General features: G+C 55.8%; 1 protein-coding gene across 4 annotated transcripts in view; it reads right to left on the reverse strand.

Annotated features, from left to right (window-relative positions):
- IQSEC1 (IQ motif and Sec7 domain ArfGEF 1) overlaps positions 1-15,015 on the reverse strand; it is a 375,511-nt gene that overhangs the window by 143,009 nt on the left and 217,487 nt on the right. For 3 of the 4 annotated variants that reach the window (XM_047743537.1, XM_047743506.1, XM_047743547.1), the window contains exon 3: positions 1,751-1,795. The exons of the other annotated variant lie outside the window; for it this stretch is intronic. In XM_047743537.1, coding sequence (XP_047599493.1) covers positions 1,751-1,795 — 45 coding nt within the window. The remainder of the gene's footprint in view (positions 1-1,750; positions 1,796-15,015) is intronic. 4 annotated transcript variants of the gene reach the window in all.

A 15,015-nucleotide genomic window follows, 5' to 3' on the forward strand; every position in this document is an offset into this window, starting at 1 on the left:
GAAGGCACCGGGTCATTGGCTTCAAGGTCAAATGTGACCAGCATCAAGAGGTGGAGGTTACTGTGGCCATTCCCTGACCATGAACTCCTGTATGGTATGGTGAGAGCCAGGTCTGGGTCAAACCTGAGGGGAGCAGGAGACGTGTGACTGCCCCTCCCCAACCCCCAGATGCTCCGGGACAAAAGCCCCGTTAACCCTCCCTTCATTCTAGAGCCTTCCCCGCCTGGCCCTGAGCAGAGTGCTGACGGGGCTGGCTGAGCGGGTAAAGCAGGGGGGGGTGAGGCACACTACTGTCTGAAACGGGGGTGGCTTTCAGAGAAACCAGTGGCTCAGCTGCTTTGTAGGAGTTTCGTGAGCCTCTGCCCCCGGGGCCAGCGTCCGGCTGTGAGCACGTGAAAACAGAGCGTGGCTGTGGCGGGGGTGTGAGCCTGTGCGCAGGAGGGATGGAGCAAGCACGTGAGGAATGAGTGTGCAAATGTTCCGGATGCCGCGTGTGTGGTGGTGCCGGCGCTGTCCTGGGGGCTGTGGGTATGAGGAGGAACCCCCAAGCGGGCGAGGAGCGTATACTGTGGCCTCGGGTGGTGTTCACAGCAGGATCTGGGGTCACACCCGGGCTCTGCTCCCCGGCTGAGAATCCTCAAGTCACTTCTGTAAAACGGGTTGGTATTAGCTCCGTGCGGCGGTGAACAAGTGGGGTACCGTGGGGTTTTGTCACACGTGCACACTCGTCAGCATCACACGGGGCTGTGGCCATGGGGATGACCTGAATGTGTAGGTGGCTCTCTACCCTTGTGGGGTGGGTGGGAGCTGCTAGCACCACAATAGCTCGAGGAAGCAGCACCCACAGGGTCACGCCTCTGCCCTTCTCACAGCCTCGGGGAGCCTAAGGCTGGGACCAGCCCATCCCAGCGGAGCACCCATGGCTCTTGTCCTCAGCACTGGAGGCCCAGGGCCTGCCGTGTCTCCAGTGCTGGGGCTCCCAACCTTATAGGTCCCCTTTCAATCTCCCCAGTGGGACTCAGCTAGCTCAGCCCGACCCTCTGCCTCACCCCTGCCAGCTCTGCGTACTGGTCCACATCCAAACCTGTGGGTCGTCACCAAGTACGCCCCTCCCTGGCATTGGTTCCTCTCCCGCCCTCCACAAGGACCAGACTATTTCTTGTCGACAAGGCCCAGGCCCCACCTGCCTGACTCACACGGTTACACCAGACATGGATCCCCATGCCAACACCACTCCAGGACTACTGGCCTGTGACTTGTCTTTTGTGCCCCTCGCCTGTGAGCAGAGATTGGCTGACTTCCGATCCACGGGACCCTGCTCTGTGCCTCGGTCTCCAACGCTTCCACGTAAAGTCCGAGAATGTCTTTTTCTGAAGGCATCTTATGGAAATGTCAGGATACAAAAACCTCAGATGTCCCTGGTCCCACCAACTATCATCCGAAAGCCAATAGAAAGCATCAGCTTCCCCCTTGGGCTGTTGCCCTGTTGCCATGGGAACAGGTGGCCACAGGCTGGCCCTCAGAGGGGACTCTCCCCCAGCCTTGAATCTCAGAGGAACCATTAGCTGAGCCCTAGTCTTCAGGAGACCATTCCTTGCCAGACTGGATCTCAGAGAATATGACAGCAGTACCTCTGGTGCCTGGGGGAAGTTTCAGGCTCAACAGGGAGGCTAATTTCCCATGATGCCTCTTGTGCCCACCCTCGGTGCTGATGGGAAGAGCGGGCCCAGAGGGGAGGGAGGGACAATACCTGTAGCGGTCAGTGGACAGGCTGCTTCCGGTCTCCAGGGAGCTCCTGAGGCAGTAAAAGTGAGACAGCGTTACCCATGATACCCACACGACCAGTGCTACTGGGGGCCATGCCAGCTCAGGCTGTACTGGGTGGTCCCAGGACAGGTCCTGGGGGTAGGTGAGCAGCCCTGGGAAACGTGTTTGGCCTCCACATGCAAGAAACCATGTGCTTTCTTTCTCTCTGACAGGTCGGTGACAGGTTGCCATGTCTCTATCCCACATGCCAGTTCAGAGAGCTCAGTTACAAAGGACCCTAGGCAACATCGAGTCCAGGTGCTCCCTGTTAACTGGGGAAACCAAGGCCCAAGATCCCACAGGGAGTCTCCCAGTCTGAAGCTCCTTATAGTCAGAGACCTGACAGGGACCTGGGCCTGCCACATGGGGTCCTCCTGCCCATGAATGAGCTGACCCCTGCCTCCTCACCCTCCTCTCACCCTACCCCCACTTCTGACCATCCTGCTACCTCTCTGTTTCTATAACATGCCAATCTCATTCCTGCCCCAGGACCATTGCATGTGTTCCCTTTACCTAGGAGGCTTGGCCTCCATGCCACATTTGACACTCATTTTCCAGCTTAGAGGGGCCTTCCTAGAGGGGCAGCCCTGCCCCTCATGCTCTCATCTCATTGCTCAGTTTTATTTCTTTTGGAGCCCCCTGGGAAAAGGAGCTAAGTTTGTTCACTGCCTGTTTTTCCAGGCTGGGCCTTGTAGGTCCTGGTCATGGCTGGCCCCACTAAGACTAGTCAATCCTGTCACCTGTTATAAATGGTGGGTAAGAGGTAGTGAGTACAGGTGAGTAGAGTCAGAGGAGGAGAGGGAACCCCAGCCGAGGTCCCAGAGTGGCCTGTGAGGCAGTCTCTTAGCCTCATCATGGCTGAAGATACTGAGCCTCGGAGTGGCAAAGCACTATGGGCAGGGTCTAACAGCTCTCCGACTAGGACTGGGCTGGGATTGAGACTCAGGTGTGTCTGGCCTGGGACCACCATGCTCTGTCCCTAAAGAGGCCTCCCATCGGAGTCCTCGTAGACCACAGGCCAGGCTCACAACCTCCATGCCCAGAGTCCAGAGCCCCTGCCCAGAGACTCGATATTCAGCTCTGGATCTGGGCCCAGAGCCAGCCCACCCTGGGGTCAGATGCCACTCCACCCTCGCTTGCCATGGGTTTGCTACAAGTCCCTTTATGCTCCTCCATGCCTCAGTTTCCACATTTCTAAAAGGGGGATAAGTAAATTGTTCATGGGAGCAAATAATGGATTTGAAACGACTATGGAGAAACACGAGCCTCTGTCTGCTGTGTGTGGTGGCATCGCCAGCGTCCTAGGCCTTTGGGGTCTTGGGATGTGGCCTGGCCCCCCCCCAGCACAGCCTGTCCCTGCCCTCCTGGGAGCAGCTTCTATGACACTGGACACACCCCAGCTGTAGAGGTTACAGCCAATCTCCCTCCCCGCACTCCCCAGAGCCAGAGCCCACCCCAGGGCCATGCACCTTGGGCTCAGCAACTCTGTGTCAGTGAGGCCTTGCCAAAGTTCAACAAGAAAAGAGGACATAAGGGGCGGTGTCGGGATGCCCTCCAGTCACTGTCCCAGACTGTTCACTGTCCTGTGCCTGTTCGGGTGGGCGATGGCTTTTCCAGGGGGAGAGAGGGTGGGGCTGGTCAGGAGGGGCTTACTTCCCTCCAGCGGCAGGACCCCCTACTGGGAGTGGTGAGGAGCTCCTGCCATCAGGAAGTCCCTAGTCTAGACAAGAAACCCCAGCATTCAGCACCCCTCAGATGCAGGGTGCCACAGGAGGAAGTACAAATACGATGTGACAGGGACACAGCAAAGTGATGCCAAGGTGCCCAGGCACAGAGCCATCCCACACAAGCAAAGGGGTTTGGCTCCCTAGCTCCAGTCCTGCTCTGACTACATAACGAGAACCCGGCAATATCCCGGCCAGCAGCAGAGAGCCCACCTGGTTCTAGCTGCTGTTCCCACACAGTCCTCATCTAACCCTTGCATAACCCTCACGAGGCACAAGGCAGGTGCAGCTCGGGGTGCCCTGTCCCTGGGAAACCATTCCGTTCCCTGCCTCTTTATCATGCAGGAAACTCCTATTCACCCTACAAAACCCTGCTCGAGTATCAACTTCTCCATGCAGCCTTCTTTGCCGGCCATGACCTCCAAGGAAGATTGCTTGCTTCCTTCCTTCCTCCTTTCCCCTCTCCCCCCTTATTCATAACAGTGAGTCTATTTGGAGCAGCTCTTCTGTGCTAGGAGGCACTGCTGTTAACCCTTTCCGGATATCAACTCTTTTAGTCCTTGTGGGAGCCCGTGAGGGTGGTACAGTGACGCTGAGTATACATGCACTTGGAACCAACCACCCGAGCTCACACCACAGCTCCAACCTTGGTAGTGACAGAAACCCTGAGACTCGGCCCCCTTCTCTGGAACAAGGCATGGCAATAACAGTGCCACCTCACATGGACGAGGGGAGAGATGAGAAAGCAAAAGCACTTTGTAAACCAGAAAGTGCCAGTGCATGCCTATTTGAGATACTGACACAGCTATTATCATGCATGTCACAGTGCATATTGAGATGTTAGGCATTCTACGTTCAAACATGAGTTCTAGAGCCAAGAGGGCCAGGGTTCAAATCCTACCTTTGCCACATACTAGCTGTGTGACCCAGGGCAAGTCAACGAACCTCTCTGTGCCTCCATTTGGTATCCTCAACTGTAGTGTTTTGGGAAGTCAGCTGGCTTAGACATTTAAAGCACTTAGCATTCCATAAATGCTAGCTATCACTGGTATAGATAGGATTCAAAAGATTTGTACATTACTCAATATGCCTTATATTATGTAACATACATATATGTATGTAATATACATATATTATGTAACATACATTAAAATAGAGTATATTAATGCTTAATACCAATAGTAAGTCAGCGAAATAGCAACGTGTTACATTAGCACTGATCCTATATTAATAGACATTTGGTTTATTAACATATATAAAACTCTCATTTTATATGCGGGGAAATTTCTTCAATGCCTCTAGTCTTACTGGAGGACTGAGCTGCTTTACCTCTCCCTGCCCAGGGGACCCTGGACCAGGCTCGGACACAGGACTCTCAATTAGCCAGGCAGACCTCCAGCTCTGACTCCTGTCTCCAGTTTGGGTGCGGAGGGGAGAATAGCCCCTTCCGGCCAGCCTGGACAAGGTGACTGCCCTGGGACAGTCCTTTCTCAGAAACCCCTGCCCCCAGCCTTACTGTAGCGGGCTCCTGGGGGAGGCCACTTTCTTTTCCTTCCGAATAAACTGCCTGCTCCAGTCCTCTCTAGCACAGCTCCTAAACAGCAGCCAGCCCTTCATACCAAGTTCAGGAACAGGAAAAACTGCTCTGTGTTGGAACGAAACAGGAGAGGGCTCCTGTGGGGGATAGGCCATGACTGGCAGGGCCAGGAGAGGGCTCTTGCGGGGTGGGCTGGGACATCTGGGGTTTGGGGGCCTTGGTGCTGATCACATGAGTGTGCTGTCTGTGACAATTCAACAGGCTGTATATTGTATTTCAATAAAAATTTACGTAAAAAACCCTTCGTGGTTCAGCCGTAGCCTGGAGCAGCAGGAAATAACTCAGAGCTTGGGCCTTTTGTAGCTGAAGGTCCCTTCAGGCACCCTACAGCAGCTGTGTGGCCTCGGGAAAACCCCCTCCACTCTCTGGCCTCAGTTTCCCTCTGCTGAATGAGGAAGTGGTCAGTGTTTCTATTCCAGGCTGTACAGTGGGGAGGGCATTTTTAAGAATTCTGAGGTACTGATGCCTGGGCCCTACGCCAGGCCAATTAAGTCATATAACCTCTGGGGGTGTGTCCCTGCATGGTGGGTGTTTTGTTTTGTTTTTAAAAATTCTTTGCTTGGAAATAAACATAGATTCACAGGAAGTAGTAAAATGCAGTGTACTGGGAAGTCCCAGGCACCCCCTTCCCCAGACTCCACCAGTGATAACATCTTGCACAACTACAGGGCGCCATTGAGGCTGACATAGGTACCATCCGCCATGGTTATTCTGACTTCGCCAGTGAGAGAAGCACTTTGTGTGTGTGTGTGTGTGTGTGCGTACATATGCACGCATGTGTGTCTCCATGTAATTTTAACACGCATGTAGCTTGGTGTAACTTCCACCGTGATCAAAGCCACAAGGGTCCCCCCACCAGGCTCTGGGCTACCCTCTCCTCCCCAGTCCCTCCCTGCTGACAACCACACATCCATTCACCGTCTTGGCAAATGTGTCTTATCAAGAATGCTCTACGAATGAAATTGTACGACGTGTAACTCTTTAAGACGGGCTTTTTTTTCCACTCCATGTAATTCCTCCCTGGGGGTTCATCTGAGTTGCTGAGTACCTCATTACCTCCTTTGGATGGCTGTGGACCTAATGTGTACATGGCACGGACGCACCCCAGCTGTCCCACCGACAGACATCTGGGTCGTGTCCAGTTTGGGGGCCCTTATGAGTAGAACCACTACGAACATTCTGATACGGATTCTGTGTGAACATGAGTCTTCATTTTTCTGGAAGAAATGGCCAAGAGTGCAACAGCGGGTCGTATGGTGAGCGTACATTTGCTTTGAATGGGAAACTGCCAAACTGTCTTCCAGAGTGGCCGGACTGTCTTAATGTACCTCGCAGTGACATAGGCGTGATCTAGTTGCCCCATATCCTGGCAAGCACTGTGTGCTGCCACGGTGTTTTTTTTTTTTTTTTTTTAAAGATTTTATTTATTTATTTGTCAGAGAGAGTGAGCACAGGCAGACAGAGAGGCAGGCAGAGGCAGAGGGAGAAGCAGGCTCCCTGCCGAGCAAGGAGCCCGACGACGACGTGGGACTTGATCCCAGGACGCTGGGATCATGACCTGAGCCGAAGGCAGCCGCTCAACCAACTGAGCCACCCAGGCGTCCCATCCACGGTGTTTTTGATCTTAGCCACTCTCAGAGCTATGCAGTGAGATCTCCCTGTGGTCTGAATTTGCATTTCACTGACTTTATTCAACCACTGACATTGACCACTGTTTCCCCAGTTTCTCTGTATCTTCTGTGAAATGTATGTTTACGTGCACCTTCCTTATCAAAAGCTCCCCAGATGAGTTTAATAGGCAACGAGCTAATCCCCTAGTACCATCTGAACTTGGCAAATTTAAAAAGAACCTGGTCTCTGCTGTAAGAATTCTGCAGCCTGTGCTTTCTGGAAGGGATACTTGGAGGGCTCTCTGATGGGGTCCGGGCTGCCATGGGTGGCTCTGAGCTCCTGTGTCTCAGACCCGAGGGGAACCCTGTCTGCTCCTGGGGAGAATGGGGAAGGAATGGGGTGAACACAGAAAGCAGAGACAAAGGACATGGGAAGAGACCCCTCCTGGGAGCCCTGAACTCTGGGGAGTTGGTGCAAACGCCACAGGCGCTTCCATGAGTGGGCTTGTCTGTAGAAAGCAGTGGGTAGCCAGGTCCATGTGTGGGGTGAGGGCAAGACCCAGGAGGGAACTTGAGGCCAGGCAGCTCGGACTGTCACAGGCCCCGGAAGGGACATATTTGTGGAATTTACGTCCATCTCCAAAGGGGCGGGGGAGACCACATCCTTCCCGGTTACACTGTCCCTCGCTCCCTGTCATTAAATAAGCAATACAGCGTCACTGCACCGATGGTAAGAATAACAGCAGAGCACAAGGAACTAAAATCATCTACATCCCAGCTCTCCAAGAGACTGACCAGTGTAACTATTTCAGAATATTTTCCGGCGGGGCCCTTTTCTAAGTGTGTCCCCGTGACTGGGCATATGTATATTTTTTGGCTACACAAAAAACACAGTCTGTTCTATAAAATACTCCCACTCTACCCCCTTGCTCCACACTTCTCTCGAGTGTGTTTTTAGGTCTCAAATATTCCCGCACGTCACCCCTTGGAAAGCTGCCTGGAAACCTTGTGGGTTCCCCGCCGCCCCAGGTGGGTGCTGGGCTTGGGCTCCTCTCTCCTCTCCTGGTAAACAAGGCTGCGGGACCATCCCATCAATACTGCCTCTGTGCACGGGCTGGGACGTTCCTCTAGGACCCGTTCCTGGAATTTCTGGGTCATAGGGTGGGAATGTTTTTGTGTTTCTGGGTACACGCAGATGCTGACCCAAGAGGCTGGACCAGCACTTTCCTACAGCATCGGGGATGGCGAGTGCTTGGCCATTCTCAGGGCCGCTGAAGCGTTTCTGTTCGGGGCAGAGACAAGGTTGAGGGAGGAAGTACTGGGCGCCATTCTGCCCCACGCCTACCCCGTGCCCTGTCTACATGAATCTGTTGTGACACACGCCACAGGCGCTGCGTGAGCAATGGCAGGCCGGGTCTGGGCTCCTGACTGCTCTGCTGGTGGCCAGGGAGAAAGCCCCTCAGGACCAGGGCCAGGGTGCTGTCATCCTTCCCCTCTGGGGCTGCGGAGGCAGAGACATAGAGAAGGTATGCAGTGGTCCTGGGACTTGAACCCAGGAGGCCTCTCCCCTGGGCCAGGCTGCCCTGTTGTCTCATCCCCTTATCCCTGAAGGGTGAGGCTTTTTGCCCAAAGTCACACAGTGGTGCTCACAGACCTGCTGGGGCTCCCAGTTCTGGTCTCATGAGTTAAGGGACACTGCCTCAGCCTATGCTTCCTCATCTATGATCTGCCTGCCTCAGAGGCCAGAGTGAGGCTCCAGGAGTGGACAGACAGGAGGCGCCTTGTAAACCAGACAGATGTGAGGTGTTGCCATATTGGCTATGCCTGGCGGTCCTGCCCAGTCCCCCACACCCCTCCTGGGACCTCCCCCTGGAAAGGCTCCTGCCCACCCAGCCTTGGCCTTCCTGTCCTGGCTCTGGGCCCCAGATGGCCCTGCCCAGCAGCCTGAGGCCCTACCACCCAGCGGCACAGTGAGACGATTGTCCCCAGGTTGGCCTCCATGCCCCTCTATCCTGCCAGGCAGCTCTGCCCAGAAACTCAGCCTGGGTCTGGAAAACTCCGGGCTGGCGGGTGGGAGGGGGGAGTGGGGGGCGGGAATTTGTCTCTGTGTAACCACCCCCTCCTTGGACAGAGGTGTGGAGAGAGAGATCAGGACGACCACACAGGGGCCCTGGGTGAGACCGGGAGTGCATCTAGTCTCTCTAGGCCTCAGTTTCCCCAGCTGCACCATAAGAGGGTTTGTCTAAAGAAGTGGTTCTTAACTTTGTGTGGGGGGGTGCGTCTCAGGCCACTCTGGGACAGTGATTCATGCATCGCACCTACTAACTACACAGCCCCCACTTTGGGCCAGCCACTCTAAGAGCTTTGTACTGACTCCTATCACCCCACAACCAGCCTGAAACTCGAGATGTTCATATCCCCACTTCACAGATGAGAAAACAGAGGCTTACAGACGTCATCAGAGGCATTCTTCAGAGTACAGGGTGATAACAGAGTGAGTAAGACAGACATATCACTGTCTGAGTAGAGGAAGGGGACAGACAAGAGAAGTAGATAAGTGTGTACACCAACAAGGTCACTTGGACCAGGACAGAAAGTAGAAGCAGGTGTATGAGACACTGGCCAAGAAAAGCCCCTGGGAAGAACTGACCGCTGAGCCTAGGTCTGAGTGATGACTGACCACTGGCTTAGAAAGATGGGGCTCTGTGTAAGGAAGAAGCAAGGAGAAGGCCTGAAATGGGAACCAGGGGAGCACGTTCATGGCAAGGGTCCTCTTTTTGGGGGGGCAGGCCAGGTATCTGCTGCAGGAATAAAGCTTGGCTTGGAGAAGGAGGCCTACTGAGACCTTCAACCCCACCACTCCAGCATCCCAGCTGAAAAGATGCCACCCAAAATATCCCACCAGGTATTCTCTTCTTAAGGCAGAGACACCAGCAGAAGGTGTCTACAGGACAGGGCAGCAGGTGAGAGCACGTTCAGAGTCTTTCCTGGCTGGGGGAGTGGACTGAGGCCTCCACATGTGGCTCAGAACCTGGCCACGCCTGTGCCCCAGGGCCTCTGGCACTGCATCTGGGACTGCCATGTCCTGTCAATCCTAGGCCCAATTTGCTGATGGGCAGGGAGCTCAGGGCGTTTTAGTCCAACAGAGGCTGGGAGAAGGCGACAGTGTGTTGAGTCCCTCCCAACTGGGACTCCTTGCCCTGCCCATCTCCAGGAGAGACGCAGCTTCCAGCAAACCCACTGGGTCCCCTTGGCCTTTCTGGAGGGTCCTTCCTGGGTTTTCAGCCTCACCCCTGCCTGGTGCCAGGCTCTTCAGACAGGTGCTGACAGGGTCTCATTTAATCCTCAAGCCTGTGGGCGGCTGGAGTTTCTTATCCCCATCTTATAGATGAGGAAACTGAGGCTCAGAGGGGCTCGCACCTGCCCAAGGCCTGAGGCCTCTTGGCTGGTAAGCAACCCCCCACCCCAGACCCTGTCCTGGGTCATCAGGGTTCTGTTCCCCACCCTGTTCTCCATCTCCCCGTCATGCACGGTCATTCCAGACAGCTGACCCCCAACCGGGAGAACTTTCTGACCCCACACAACCTTAAAGTGGAAGATTTGCTGAGCCACGTGTTCCCGGAGGTTATCTTTCACCTGTAGGGCTGGGAATAGGCCAGGGCCGGGGTTGGGGGGGTGGCATTGGATAGCCAGAAAACAAGGGGATTCACCCCAAACTCAGCAACTTCCACATTTAAAAAATTTAACTTTAAATAGTGAACACATTCTCACGGTTCAAACATAAATAAAAAAGATAGAGTTTAAAGTGTCCCTCCCCACTGCCCTGCGCCCACCAAGGCCCTCCCTGCGCCCCCAGGGAGTCCCAGTCAGCAGTTTCTTGGGTATTCTTCTAGGATGTCTTTATACGAATATACCCAGATGCATATACACATAGCTGTAGATATTACGTAGGTACTCGCTCCTCACACAGAGGTCCTCTCCTGGACACACTGCCCTTGCTTTTCCCCGAACGATACACTCTGGAGCTGAGTAGTACCCCCTGAGCCCCGTCAGACTGCAGACTAAGCCAGGTGAAGGAGACATATGTCTAGGTGTAGGGGTAAAGGGCAGCTCTCTTCTGTGGTCGGGGAATGCTGGGAGGCCCTCCCTAACCCAAGCCCCTGACCCTGGAGCAATACGGTGGGCACGGGGCACTCCTCCTGGAGGCCATGGACCTCGGTGGGCACTGTGTCCCCTTCCGCATCCTACACGGGGCCCGCTAATAGCACCTCGACTCACGGATGTGCTCTCAGACCCACACCTTGACCATCACGTGAGCATGCGCACACGCACACAGGCATGCACAAAAGTGTGCACACACACGCGGTTGCATACGTACGAGCCTGAAGCACAAAGCTAGGAGTAACGTGGGGGTGGGGCAGGGCTCAGGCCACCAAGCATAGGGTCACGTGGTGAGCAAGTCACGGGGGGGTGACCCTGCTCCTTCCACCTTTGTGGCCACACTCCACAACCACATTAAAGGCCACTCTGCCACCAGGCTCCCTTCAACTGAAAGCGGGGAACCAGGACCGGGGGGGGGGGGGGGGAAGGTTGGGGGGGGATGAATCACTCACGTTCCCCTTGCAAGCTCTTTTCATGGAGATTTGCCCCTGCAGACTGGATGTGTTGATTCGGTTCAGTTAAATGAAAGCTAAAACAACAAAGAACATTTGCAGAACCCACTGCAGGCCAGGCCCTGGGCTAGGTGCTTTATTGTAAACCTCACGAGAAACCGATGCTCAGAGGAGCCAGTAACCATGAAGCCACTACATGCCGAGGGCCTGTTGTGTGCTGAGCACTGGGCATGTGGCTTCTGCCCTTCCGACCAGCCTGGGAGCAGGTTCTATGATCACCCCCACCTTGCAGAACAGCCAGCTGGGTGCAGAGAGGGGAAGGGGCTTGGCCCCAGTCACACAGGAAGAGAGGGCACTGGGGTGCTGTTCTTGACTTCAGAGCAGACTAGACTGGAGAGGGGGTGGGGCAGGAGAGAAAGGGGCAGGTCTGCACAGCTGACAAGGGACCCCAGCCCGGAGCGGCAGGAGGCAGACCCCAGCTCAGTATGGGGGACAGCTCAAGGGCAGCAGAAGACCCTGAAGCCTTCTGGGGTGGGGGTGTTGGTTGGCAGAGCTCTTGGGCACTCCCAGGCCTTGGATCCAGGGGTGTGGTGGTCTCTGGATAAAAGGGGAGCCCCAACCTACGCACTCCGTTCACAAGAGGGAGGAGCTAGAGAGTAAAGCAGTTCAGGGTGAAGGCCACAGTGTGGGGGCTGCTATTTCAGGGGCTGCAAGACACCCTCCCAGCATGCTCTACTCCCCACAGTCTGGTCTCTGCTCAGGACACAGAGCTTTCTCTGGGCAGGTGGCTATAGCCCACACAGAAGGCCTGGGGCATCCTTGGCCGGCTGGGCAGGGCAGACCTCTGGGGTGGGGAGCCGAGGGGTGGACGGAGAGACAGCGTCCCCACTGGTGGTCTGTCCCAGCCCCTGACTTCCCACAACTCCAACCTACAGAACACTCAGCTAGGTGCTCCCCCAGCTCCTCCCTGACCACAGCGGGGCCCATCTTGGTGACAGCACTACCACCCACCCAGACCCCAAGCCAGATCCTGGATAGTGTAGCCTGTGACACCTTTGATGTCTTCCTTTCCCTTCCTGTCCCCCAGCCTTAGGCCGACCCTCAGTGGGCACTCTGCTCTGTCAAGCCCTTGGCCTCCCCACAGGACCACCTCTGGCTTTTTCCATCACGCCCGCCCCACCCAGCCCAGGCCTGGCGGGGGGTGCCCCGTGGACAGTGCTTTCTGGATGAAAGAGAGAGAAACAGAAAACAAACTTCAGGCTGAAGGAGACAGGCTGTCCTTCTCTTACCTGGCAAACACTGAGGGCTGCTCTGCGCCGGGCTCTGACCTGTCCCTAAGGCCTGCCTCAGTGTCATCTCCTTGGCACAGCACCCCAAGGTCTCTGTTCCCTCAGTCAGTATAGAGATAGTTGCAGGGCCCAAAATGGAGGGGCCGTGGCTGGAGCCAGGGAGCAAGGCCGGGGTAGGCGGGAAGGCTCCTAAGGGCCCAGCCCGGAGATCTCATGATCTGATACATATTCAATGTCAGGGAGCCAGACGTGGCTCTAGGAGAGGGGGTGAGCAGCACTGCCGTCCCCAAGCTGGAGTCCACACCCTGGCTTTCCACTGATGGGCTGGGTGACCCTCGGGAGAGCCCTGCCCTCTCTGGACTTATGACCTTGTCTGGACTAGGGGGTGAGTCGCAGGGACCTCTGTCTGAGGCCTGATGACAGGCTCAACGCATGTCTGAGGAATAAGCACTGGACGGAGACAAAGCCACATGGACAGCCTAGTCTGGGAAGCCTGCTGGAGGGGAGGGTGCCCTGTGTGTCCAGGAGAGGAGCCCCACACTGCTCAGGGGGCTCTGGGGTTGGCAGACCCTTAGCCCCAGCCTCCAGGAGGAAGCAGCAGCCCCGAGAACAGGAGGGAGGGCACCTGGAGGACCCAGACTTGATCCAGGGTCCTCACATGAGCTGAGCCCAGGACCCATGCCTGGACCACCCCCTTAGCCCACAGGGACCCTGAGATGAGCTGCGTGCCTCCCGGGGACTCAAGCTTCTCCTCTATGGAAGGGCCTGAAGCCGTGCTCTGTCTCTGGGGTGGTTCTGAGCCGCACACGTACCGCTCACTGACTGCTCCATAAACTGGGAAGTGCTGAGGACAAAGGTAGGGTGTTCATGCCCGCGGCAGCAGCCCAGGCCATCCGAGGCCCTCGCCCTTGCTAAATGATTTTTCTCAAGAACCGAACAACCCCTGTGTGCCGTCTGCAGTCACCCCCGTGAGTCCTCACCCTGGCCTCGGTGGGGGGGCCCAGGAATGGCCCGTTTTACAGAAGTGGGGCATGCCTGCCTCTGTAGCCCTCACTTGGCCTCTTCCCTATACTGCTCCTCCCCTGGGAGGCAAAGCAGAGACGCGATTTCCCTGCCTGAGGGGCTGGTGAAAACGAGGTGAGGGCCATCTGAGACAGAGGATTTTTGGGGGAAACACAACATGCCCTAGGCAGCTTTAGAAAAAAAATCTTGCTGTTGTTTGATATATACTACTGGGGAAAAGAGAAAAGATGAAATGGTAAGAAAAATGGCTCTTGTTTATAAGCCACGGTTGGCTAAGAAAGTGGGAGGTATGGCAGCCTGTGGTGGAAGGTAGGCTGGTCCTGAGCACTGGGGAGTCCTGGAGACTTGTGCAGCCACGCCTGGCTGCAGACCCTGTCCTCCCATCCGCACAGCCCCTGGCACTCAGGCTCGGGTGCCTGGGTGAAGGCCGGCCTCCCCAGTGCCTAGCTGCGGTTTGGTAGCCCTGTGCCTTTGCCCACGCCCGAGCTGAGGTCGCCAGCTTGGCCCATGTCGCCTTCTGGCTCCAAACGTACTCAGTGGGCTGCGTGTAGCCTCAGTTTATGGCCTCTTGCCCACAAACACGCACATGCGAATCCACCTCTACACTCCAGGGCCGTGGGCCAGGTGGGGGTGACCCTGTTGGCCCAGCTCCACAGGGAGCCAAGTGACAGCGGCTGGCCCGTTGGCACATGGCCTCCCCTGGGCCATGGAGAGGGTGTCAGGAATGGCCGTGAGCCCCAAAGCCCCCACGTGGGAACAGGACCCAGGGGAGGACAAGCAGGAGATGGTAACCAGAGTAGAGGAGCCCCCGGATTCAGCCACACTGAAGCAGGCCCCTGGGCTGTGCCCTGATTGTAACCACTCACGTCTCTTCTGACTAGAGTTTCTGTCCTTTGTAGCCCAAAGGCTCCTGGATTAACACATTCCCCAACCCCAGCCTGGCTTCCCTCCCCTTCCCAGATATCCATGTTTCTTAAGTCTCAGCGTGTCTCAGAGCCTATCCCTGTGCAGTGAGAATCCAGGGAAGGAAGGAGACGAGAATGATATTTTAGGCAACAGATGCACCATGTGCTTTATTACCTCACTGAATCCTGAGGGCCACCCTGCCAAGCTGGAATTATTGGCCCCATTTTACAGAAAAGAAACTGAGGTTCAGACAGTTTAAGTCATTTGCCCCAAGTCACACTGCCACACTTGTAGGTAAGGGGTTCCATCCAAGCAGCTCCTCAGAGGGTGACTGGGCCCTGTGACAGGGGGAGGTATCAGAAAAGGCTTCGAGAACCCCAGTAGGTGGGCCCCTCCAGTCTGCAGGGCCTGCCCAGTCTCAGGGAGCTCCGCCAGGGCAGCCTGATC

This window comes from Lutra lutra, chromosome 1, assembly GCF_902655055.1.
Source record: "Lutra lutra chromosome 1, mLutLut1.2, whole genome shotgun sequence".
Taxonomy (NCBI): Eukaryota; Metazoa; Chordata; class Mammalia; order Carnivora; family Mustelidae; genus Lutra; species Lutra lutra.